This window comes from Salvelinus fontinalis, chromosome 4 (genome assembly GCF_029448725.1).
Source record: "Salvelinus fontinalis isolate EN_2023a chromosome 4, ASM2944872v1, whole genome shotgun sequence".
NCBI lineage: Eukaryota > Metazoa > Chordata > Actinopteri > Salmoniformes > Salmonidae > Salvelinus > Salvelinus fontinalis.
In genome coordinates, this window is record NC_074668.1 from 8,685,371 (window position 1) to 8,697,132 (window position 11,762).

The following is an 11,762-nucleotide window of genomic DNA, read 5'->3' on the forward strand; positions in this document are numbered from 1 at the left end:
AAAGCCTTACAGTCCATCTGTTTGCATGACCATTAGTGTATGGAAGCGTTCCTTGGATATGAGAGATTCTAAATAACAGTGCAAATAAAGCAAGAATGAACAACTCAGCCTAATGAAAGAATAGACCTTGATTCACTGATGAGTAAGTAAGTCAAGCCTAATTACCCTATAGATTTGAATAAATAGGTTGAGGGCATCCATGCCATCTGTACCAACACATGCTTATTATACACTGAGTAGACAAAACATTAGGAACACCTGCTCTTTCCATGACATAGACTGACCAGGTGAATCCAGGTGAAAGCTATGATCCCTTATATATGTCACTTGTTAAATCCACTTCAATCAATGTAAATGAAGGGGGGAATACAGGTTAAAGAATGATTTTTAAGCCTTGAGACATGTATTGTGTATGTGTGCCATTCAGAGGGTGAATAGGCAAGACAAAATATTTAAGTGCCTTTGAATGGGGTATGGTAGTAGGTGCCTGGCGCACCATTTTGAGTGTGCCAAGAACTGCAAAGCAGCTGGGTTTTCTCCATGTGTATCAAGAATGGCCCACCATCCAAAGGACATCCAGCCAACTTGACACAACTGTGGGAAGCATTGGAGTACACTCAGCCTATGCAGTGATAAGACAAACACACTGGCTTGAAGTACAGCAATTGGGAAAGATCTTTGTACATGGCTTGGGAAGATGTGAAAGACTTGTTCCACCATGCCAAAATGCCAGGTTTGGTGGGGCTGACTGAAACATGAACGAAGGGAGAGCCAAAGTAAAAGTTTGGAAAAGGCTCCTGTAACAGTGGCCTAAGGTCATTGTCAAGGCCCCAATTGCCAGGAGTGAGTGAGTGTACTCCTGTGTGTCCACATCACAATTACATCACTTGAAAGATAGCCACTGCCAATTTTGAGCAATGATGTGCAAGAGGTCTCTTTACTCGCTCTTTTTTTTGTCTGTACTTTTCAAATCAGCTACACTTGTGTGGAAACCAACCCTGCTAGTTATTCAGCATTCGTTACGCCAAAAAAAGAGAGTGAAGAGAACATGTGCGTAGTGGTCACGTCACTCAAATGATATATTGAATTGCCTATGTTCTTGACTTCGTGCAAAGCAAACAGTCAAGCCTTAATGTGGTGATAAAGTTGATTTATTCAAATCTTGGGACCTCAATTTCACTTCAAAATGACTCCTCTGGAAGATTCATTTCCACAATACATGACACGGTTTAACAGCCAGGCAGTAGGGTAGAAGAACATCCCCACACCACAAAGGAAAACAGAGATAGAAAAACAGGATATGAACACACAAGGTAATGCTAAAGAACTACAGGGAAATATACTCAAGTTTCACAAGATTAAGTGCTTCTAAAAGAAAGACGAAGAACATTCATTTTGGCATGGCACATGTGGGGACTACATAGACAGAAAAGAACGGATGTTCAGTTGGAATGAATATGGGTCTTATTGACCCTTATAGCTGTTACTCTACTCAGTGAGAGGTTGAAACTTCAAGTCTAGACATTCTGCTGTCATTTACTTGACACTGCAGCAGATTTAGATCTGACTAAATCTGTTGCAGTGTCAAGGCCAAAGAGGCATTAGAGAGAAAGAGAGAGAGAGAGAATTCTTTATAACGAGTAGGGACGTCATACACCATCATTCCACCTAACAGTTCACAATATTAGGCCTAGTCAACATTCTCAAAACTGAAATAAAGATGAAATGCTGAGAATTCTATTTTTTGAGGATTTGTATGACAACTCAGCAGCAGACTACATCTTACAGTGTCGTAAATACTCATGTCTTCCCTCTGCTGTAATGAACCTACGGATGACAGCATGATATGTGTTGGCTGGAAAATACATGGTTTGGTCTCTACAGTACATTAATCAGTACAAAATGATCCAAGATGACCTATTTTACAAATCAATACACATTTAATACTCATTCGATTCTTAATATTTCCAACACTTACAATGTTAAAATACTAAATTTTTAACAAATACAACATTGTAACATTTTGCTATAGAATAGCACATACGGTATACAGTACATAATCAAAACTACATTTGTGTAGACAAGTTCACTTCTGGAGGGGTGGGGCTGGAGAGATGGTATGGTAGCCAATGACAACATTTGAACTGGCACCAACTAAACCAAACCCCTTACTGAACACCCGCCCAACAAATGGACTTCTATGGGATTATATATATATATATATATTCTAATGAAAACACATTAAATGTAGCACAAAAGTAGACTAAAGTTAAATGATAAAATTCCCCTTTAAGAAATTACACACAAAAGTTTAAAACTATGGCCCTATACACTTTGCGATGTACAATTATGCAAAGCAGAAATGAGCAAAGTGCATCCAAATTCACAACAAGTACAGATATAGTCTAGGCATGCATAATGTGCCATCCACTGAAACAGGGAGGACTTGTCACACGGCAAATATAATTATGTTTTTATGGGAACTACTAATACGCTTCCATTTGCTATACTTTATTATGGTATTTCTACCATTAATAACACCCATATCTCAATGTGGATGACAAGCCGAGTATAAAGGTACACCTTCCATCCTTCTGCAGATGGCTGGCCATGATTCAAACATGGTTGTGCATTAAATTCAGTGTCACTGTAACATAGTAGGCCTTTACACTCGCACCTATATACGGGTTGAAAATGACAGATTTGGGCACTGATAAATGTCTAAATTGGAACGCACTGGCTGTGGAGTAACATGCTATGAATGACATCATAGCTCAGGCTCTGTGCTTCACAGCTCTGTATGGGTTTTGACTGACAGATGTTCTGAACTTGAGCACCTCACGCGACAAGAAGTGGTCACCATCCCTCCCACTAATTTGGCAACTTTAGCTTTTTTGTTGTCCGAGGGAAAATGCTGTAAATGAAGAGGACTCTGTGTATTTTCAACGATGAGACATTGATTAGAATAAATACCACTTTAATGTGATCCAAGCAAGCCAAACACCTGTGAGTCCAAATGTGCACTTCACATTTCCATATCATAAAACTAATATATACAGTGTCAACATTTATGATCACTTTGTTTGTATAGTTACAAGATGACATGGCGTCATACCCTGTGTTGTTTTGAACAAAATGAGCCTGTTTGTCTATTGTGAAGAAGAAAGAAACATTGATCTCTGCAGAACACACCTGAATACACTCATGACTCTTTTCTATGTGCACCAAAAATATGATCTGAAGATTTATTTATTTTTATTTTTTAAAAATCCTGGAATATTCTCATCAGGGGTGACAGGGTAGCCTAGTGGTTAGAGCGTTGGACTAGTAACCGAAAGGTTGCAAGTTCGAATCGCCGAGCTGACAAGGTACAAATCTGTCGTTCTGCCACTGAACAGGCAGTTAACCCCACTGTTCCTAGGCCGTCATTGTAAATAAGAATTTGTTCTTAACTGATTAGAATAAATACCACTTTAATGTGATCCAAGCAAGCCAAACACCTGTGAGTCCAACCCTAGTCAAAAAAATAAAAAATAAAAATCATGTTACTGAACATATCCAGAGTATTTTCAGATTTCGTTATAAACTAATGCGGTGAAAAGTACAGTAAATGTAAAATGCACATAAAATCAACAGTAATGTTTGGATTCAGTCTTGTGAACTATTGTGTCCTCAACTTGTCAAATAATTTCCCCCTAATCTCCAAACTGTTTCCTTTCAATTGCTACCAATTTAGCCCTATTCATATAGGCCAATTCCCACGAGTGTAAAGGGTTAAGTTGATATTGATGTGGGGTATATTTACATAATTGTTCTTGATATTCTTTTTTAAAAATTTCTCCCTGAGATTTTCGTGCCTGCCCAGGTTTCGCCAGTCTTAACTTTTTTTCCAGTGCTTTTCTAATGATTCACATGCATAAAACACACACGCTTGCACACGCACACAGTATGTCCATTATATAGAAAGAGAGGTCCTGAAATACGCTAGGAATGACCTACTGCTACAATGGAATGGTGACATTATTTTTGACTATACATCTCAGTGTCAGGATGGAAAATGCAATAAATAAATCTGCCATTGGTCTACTAACTACTATTGCCATTGGTCTACTAACTACTAACTGGGATGGGAATACTTACAGTTGTGTCTGGTCCCGCTATGACACCATCACATACCCAAAACAAACATCCATCCCATTTTTTTCATTGAACACAATTTCCAAAAAGAGCAACCATCAGCAGATGTTACACAATATAACAATATCAACAAGACAAGATAAAAAATAAAATTAAAAAAACACCAAAAAAAACGAGCTCTTTCTCGTAACAGAAAGCCTCGATCTGCTTAGATTTTCCGGCCCTTATACACCCAAACCCCAGCCACCGGATGGATACAGCCGTTGTCAGCGGTGGGTGTGTGGGGTCAGCTCTACTTCTCCCCGGCGCGCTCCAGGCTGTCGATGACCCTGCTCAGCCGGATGTTGAGCAAGCGGATCTGGGTGTCCAGGTGATTGATCTTCTCCTCCAGAGAGGCAGTACCCCCACCTCTACGCCAGTACGCCCCCACAGGCCCCGTCATGAAGTACACAGCCATTACGAAGCAGAGAGGGAGCACAGCACGCTCGGGGTCCCCCTCAAACTTCTGCAAGATATACAGGCAAGAGAGGGCAAAGAGTGTAACTCGGGCCAGCCAGAAGAAACGGCCAAATACGATGTGCAGCAGGTAGAAGAATCCCCCCAGAAACAAGGAGAGGAACCAGTAAGCCACCAACACAGCAGCCACTAGGAGCAGGGCACGAGCCGGGGAGTTTGTCAAAGACGTTGGGCTGAAGTAGTGGCTCAGGTTGGAGGCTGGGGAGAGAGGAAAGAATGAGTGACAGTACATGGATAACAGAGGACAATAGACAAACTTCCCAGACACAGTCATAATTTACAACATATCACAGACATGTCCCGACATTGAACATACCCACTAAATAAAAATCAACTTACCATCAATGCCCATCACATCCAACAGCTCTGTCCAGATCTTCCAAATAGTGTCCAGGAAGGAATCGACACCATGGACAAAGCGTTCTGTCGTCTTGGAGAAGAACTGTAAACAAGAGGTGACATATAGGGGAAATCCATTTGATTTCAATCACTTCTTGACAGCACCCATTTTGATTTGAACAATACCTTCCATACATATTTGCCCTTTGTAAAAATGTACTTTTTGCAAAACACTGAAGAGATGCTTAAAGTTGACCCATTTTGCATACCCCACCATACCATGAGACATCCATGTCTTCATCTCTGGTAAATATAAATGGTTGAGATATATATCGTTTGAAATTTTAAACAGGGTTGTCAAAAAATATTCTTTCTGGATATATATATTTTTTTTTTTACCTTTTAGCACCTTGTAGTTTAGACCCTATTTTATATCATCTAAGGTCTTTGTGTTGTGCCCCATAGTTTGAGACACAACATGCTCTTGAATACAGGGTGGGTGTGACACGTGGTCCTCTGTTGCTCAGTTGGTAGAGCATGGCGCTTCTAATGTCAGGGTAGTGGGTTCGATTCCCGGGACCACCCATATGTAAAATGTTTAAGCGCGTGACAGTAAGTCGCTTTAGATATTCTGTTTTTGCAGATAACTGTACTAAAATTGCAAAGCATGTAGAGGTCTGTCATTTTTTAATCATAGGTACACTTCAACTGTGAGAGACGGAATCTAAAACAAAAATCCAGAAAATCACATTGTATGATTTTTAAGTAATTAATTTGCATTTTATTGCATGACATAAGTATTTGATACATCAAAAAAGCAGAACTTAATATTTGGTACAGAAACCTTTGTTTGCAATTACAGAGATCATACGTTTCCTGTAGTTCTTGACCAGGTTTGCACACACTGCAGCAGGGATACTCCTCCATACAGACCTTCTCCAGATCCTTCAGGTTTCGGGGCTGTCGCTGGGCAATACAGACTTTCAGCTCCCTCCAAAGATTTTCTATTGGGTTCAGGTCTAGAGACTGGCTAGGCCACTCCAGGACCTTGAGATGCTTCTTACGGAGCCACTCCTTAGTTGCCCTGGCTGTGTGTTTCGGGTCGTTGTCATGTTGGAAGACCCAGCTACGACCCATCTTCAATGCTCTTACTGAGGGAAGGAGGTTGTTGGCCAAGATCTCGCGATACATGGCCCCATCCATTCTCCCCTCAATACGGTGCAGTCGTCCTGTCCCCTTTGCAGAAAAGCATCCCCAAAGAATGATGTTTCCACCTCCATGCTTCACAGTTGGTATGGTGTTCTTGGGGTTGTACTCATCCTTCTTCTTCCTCCAAACACGGCGAGTGGAGTTTAGACCAAAAAGCTCTATTTTTGTCTCATCAGACCACATGACCTTCTCCCATTCCTCCTCTGGATCATCCAGATGGTCATTGGCAAACTTCAGACGGGCCTGGACATGCGCTGGCTTGAGCAGGGGGACCTTGCGTGCGCTGCAGGATTTTAATCCATGACGGCGTAGTGTGTTACTAATGGTTTTCTTTGAGACTGTGGTCCCAGCTCTCTTCAGGTCATTGACCAGGTCCTGCCGTGTAGTTCTGGGTTGATCCCTCACCTTCCTCATGATCTTAAATGCCCCACGAGGTTAGATCTTGCATGGAGCCCCAGACCGAGGGTGATTGACGTCATCTTGAACTTCTTCCATTTTCTAATAATTGCGCCAACAGTTGTTGCCTTCTCACCAAGCTGCTTGCCTATTGTCCTGTAGCCCATCCCAGCCTTGTGCAGGTCTACAATTTGAACCCTGATGTCCTTACACAGCTCTCTGGTCTTGGTCATTGTGGAGAGGTTGGAGTCTGTTTGATTGAGTGTGTGGAAAGGTGTCTTTTATACAGGTAACGAGTTCAAACAGGTGCAGTTAATACAGGTAATGAGTGGAGAACAGGAGGGCTTCCTAAAGAAAAACTAACAGGTCTGTGAGAGCCGGAATTCTTACTGGTTGGTAGGTGATCAAATACTTGTCATGCAATAAAATGCAAATGAATTACTTAAAAATCATACGATGTGATTTTCTGGATTTTTGATTTAGATTCCGTCTCTCACAGTTGAAGTGTACCTATGATAAAAAATTACAGACCTCTAAATGCTTTGTAAGTAGGAAAACCTGCAAAATCTGCAGTGTATCAAATACTTGTTCTCCCCACTGTATGTAATATATATATTATTACATATATGTAATCATGACAATTACAACAATACTGAATGAACACTTATTTTAACTTAATATAACACATAAATAAAAATCTATTTAGTCTCAAATAAATAATGAAACATGTTCAATTTGGTTTAACTAATGCAAAAACAAAGTGTTGGAGAAGAAAGTAAAAGTGCAATATGTGCCATGTAAAAAAGCTAACGTTTAAGTTCCTTGCTCAGAACATATGAAAGCTGGTGGTTCCTTTCAACATGAGTCTTCAATATTCCCAGTTAAGACGTTTAGGTTGTAGTTATTATAGGACTATTTCTCTCCATACCATTTGTATTTCATATACCTTTGACTATTGGATGTTTTTCATTTTGTTATTTAATTAATAAATAGAGATGTGTTAATTTTCCAGGTACCAATGTTTTTGTGCATCATGTAATTTCTGTGTTGTCTTCACACTTAACTTCTCTTTTAACGACTGTCGGCCTCACACAATAGCTGAAAGGTAATCTTCTTGACCTTATAGGCACTATAGTATTGCCAGCCTAATCTCTAGGGAGTTGATAGCCTTGAAGTCATAAACAGCGCTGTGCTTCAAGCATTGCGAAGAGCTGCTGGCAAACGCAGGAAAGTGCTGTTTGAATGAACGCTTACGAGCCTGCTGCTGCCTACCACCGCTCAGTCAGACTGCTCTATCAAATATCAAATCAGACTCAATTATAATAAACACAGAAATACGAACCTTAGGTCATTAATATGGTCAAATCCTGAAACTATAATTTCGAAAACAAAATGTTTATTCTTTCAGTGAAATACAGAACCGTTCCGTATTTTATCGAACGGGTGGCATCCATAAGTCTAAATATTGCTGTTACATAATTACGGTCTTTGTTAGGAAGAACTGGTCTTCAAACAGTTCGCAACGAGCCAGGCGGCCCAAACTGCTGCATATACCCTGACTCTGCTTGCACAGAACGCAAGAGAAGTGACAATTTCCCTAGTTAATATTGCCTGCTAACATGAATTTCTTTTAACTAAATATGCAGGTTTAAAAATATATACTTGTGGTATTGATTTTAAGAAAGAAATGTTTATGGTTAGGTACATTGATGCAACGACAGTGCTTTTTTCACGAATGCGCTTGTTAAATCATCACCCGTTTGGCGAAGTAGGCTGTGATTCGACGATAAATTAACAGGCACCGCATTAATTATTTGCCACGCAGGACAAGCTAGTTAAACTCGTAATATCATCAACCATGTGTAGTTAACTAGTGATTATGTTAAGATTGATTATGTTTTTATAAGATAAGTTTAATGCTAGCTAGCAACTTACCTTGTCTCCTTGCTGCACTCGCTTAACAGGTGGTCAGCCTGCCACGCAGTCTCCTCATGGAGTGCAATGTAATCGGCGTCCAAAATTGCTGATTATTATGAAAACTTGAAATAGTCCCTAATCAAATTGGCCATGCCGGAATAAAAATCGATACTTGTTAGTGTCGTGACAATTAAACACAAATTATTTTACTTCTTTAGGCAAACAGCCCTAATGTTGGAAACAAACATCCTTGTGTTTTCATCTAGATTCACATGTATTTATTCCAAGATATAGCACACATTTCACATACAGCAGGTTTATAATGGACCAAAGAGTTTGCTTTGTGGTTTCATTTTAGCCATGGAAAAAATATTGTGATACTGGTATCTTCACAGCCCAAACTAAAATGAGAATATAAATAAAAAATGTAAACTTTCAAATGATACCACAAAGATGGTTGGTCCACACATCAGAGAATGTTTGCCGTAAATGGGCATATGTGTTTTAAATTATAAAGTCAAATCCATTGAAATATAGATAGCATTAAAGACATGAACATTTAAGTTGACATTCCACGGTGGGTGGACCGGCATTCATTTCGGTAGTAGTAATTAGAAGTTAAAATGTATATTCAATTTAAAATGGTGTACCAGTTAAACTGCAGTGGTCTAAAGGGATAGATCTATTCTATTAATTATATTTCTATGGATTGAAATGACACCCACCCTGTATTCAAGAGCATGTTGTGTCTCAACCAATGATGTATATAAACACTGAATTGCTGATGCTATGTATTGGCCATTGAGAGGCTTTCAAGCTACCAGTTGGCACGCCAATGAATTCTACAGTATTTCAATTAAATGTTTCAAGGATAAAATTATATTAAATTGTTTTTTGTTTTTTTGTGGCGTGGGGACAGTAACATTACTAATCTCAAAATATATATACTTTAAGGAAATTGTTTACAACATTTTTATGTTTAGCTAACATAACGTCATTTTAAAGTATGTATTAAGGTGTCTGTAATAGAATACATGAGGCAAAAACAAATGCATTTCTATAGATTCCAAAATAAAAGTGGAGGAGTGTGTATATATATATATATATATATATATATAAATTGACGTCAACCACCGGTATTCAATGGAGTGAGACGCTATGCTAGCCTCGTGTATTTGCATAACGTTAGACAGTCTCGAACTTCAACAGGGACAACTCAAATATGCTTTACAAAAAAAATGCGATTCCAAGAGAACACTGAAATGTTGCCAAGGTCGATGAGTAGCCGCCACCGAGACATAGCGTTGGGTCAGTAACCGAAAGGTTGTTGGATCGAATCCCCGAGCTGACAAGGTAAAAATGTCGTTCTGCCCCTGAACAAGGAAGTTAACCCACGTTTCCCAATGACGTGGAATTCGATTAAAGCAGCCCCCCTCACCGCTCTGATTCAGAGGGGTTAGGTTAAATGCGGAAGATGCATTCAGTTGGACAACTGACTAGGTATCCCCCTTTCCTCTCTGAGGCTAGGTCAGGTGCATGAAGTCTGTGTGTGCATCGTCTGGTCAGGATTCAAAGCGTTAGTTTCTTCTACCTATAAATAGTCATAAAAATGTGTCGTGCCACATAAAAATGATATGTCCAAATATATTACTTATTGGCTTGACAATCTTATCTTGCTAGCTAGACTATTTTCAAAATGGCAACCATTTATGCATTTAATGTCTAGGCGCCCTTGGTTAGCAAACTCTACCTGCCCGTTAGCTACTACCACAATTTCTTTGGACACCTCTTGTCATATAACATTGGCTTAATTGGACGGAACATTTGGTTTGCTTATCAACCATTACTAACCTTGTAAAGACCTCTGATGTTGTCCTCTCCAAAAATATTGCTTAACATTTGGTAGAATCCGTTGGCCGCCCTTCTGAAACTATTCTGGTTGGTGGAATCTTTCCGGCTTCTGGCCGTCTCTGCACAAAGCAAAGACGCGAAGAGCAGCAACAGAATGAGGTGCGGTTTCATTCCCTTCATATTTCAGTCGTGCAATACTACTCCAGTCGTGAATTGTATTAAATTAGGTCAGTTTAAATACAGATTAACAATTAGCTGCCAGTAAGAACACCTCCGTAGCGGAGTGATGACAGTGATCCCGGAAGAAACACCGTTATGAAGTCAGCAAGAATAATGCCGCATTCACGTGCTAGTCGCAACTAGAAAACTCGGAAATGTCCGACTTGCTGATTTGAACGCAGCACGTGTATAACTACAACCAGTTAGCAAGTCTGACATTTCCAAGTTAAGTAGTTCCGAATAGTACATGAACGCGGCATAGTTAAGCCCTGCCGGGTCACTAAATGAATACCGGTAATTAAGGCGAAAATGATGAAAAATATTCACAATGGCTTTACGAGTGGGATGCACAGTTGAGCGCTACATCTCGAGGGGTTCGAGCTGATTGTACGGAGATTGTGACAGCCAGTAAAATCGCGTCCCTTGAGAGGACAAGAACACGATGTTTGTCAGGAGAAGTGCAGTATTATCATAATAAGGAGACGTATACTTGGAATAAGGAGGAGGAATTGGGGGGGAGAGAGGCAGAGGAGGTCTGAGAGAGAGGAATATGGTGAGCTTGAGTCGGCTAAAAATGGCGTAAAAAATAGATGGTTTGTTAAAGAAGAATGGTTGAAAATGTAAGCAGAGTGAGCCGTATGCCGGATCGAAGACAAGAGGAGAAATAAAGTGAATGAGGGCGAAGTATCGGAGATGGTAGGTGTGGTGAAGTTCTCGAAACCCGAGGCTTGCACTGAGGGTCTGGATGAAGACGAGCCTGTGACCGTAGGATGAGGTTTTAGGAAAAAGTGGACCCTTGCATTTTGGCAGATCCATTTTGTGGTTTCAGGATGGGTGAAAACAGAGTTGGGTGCTGTGCAGTGGCGATCCGTCAGTTTTGAATGTATGTACAGTACAAGTATGAATGTACAATGTATGTACAGTTGAAGTCGGAAGTTTACATACACTTAGGTTTGAGTCATTAAAACTCGTTTTTCAACCACTCCACAAATTTCTTGTTAACAAACTGTAGTTTTCGCAAGTCGGTTAGGACATCTACTTTGTGCATGACACAAGTAATTTTTCCAACAATTGTAAACAGACAGATTATTTAATTTATAATTCACTGTATCACAATTCCAGTGTTCCAAATGGACAATGACCCCAAGCATACTTCCAAAGTTGTGGCAAAATGGCTT

At 40.0% G+C, this 11,762-nt stretch overlaps 1 protein-coding gene across 1 annotated transcript; it reads right to left on the minus strand.

Moving 5' to 3' along the window:
• Positions 1-1,135: 1,135 nt before the first annotated feature.
• bri3bp (bri3 binding protein) lies at positions 1,136-10,738 on the minus strand. The gene is made up of 3 exons (XM_055918682.1): positions 10,366-10,738; positions 4,993-5,095; positions 1,136-4,851 (listed from the first exon to the last, which is right to left on the minus strand). Exons 1-3 carry the CDS (start codon positions 10,543-10,545, stop codon positions 4,430-4,432), a joined length of 705 nt encoding a protein of 234 aa, XP_055774657.1. The 5' UTR covers positions 10,546-10,738; the 3' UTR covers positions 1,136-4,429.
• Positions 10,739-11,762: the final 1,024 nt, after the last annotated feature.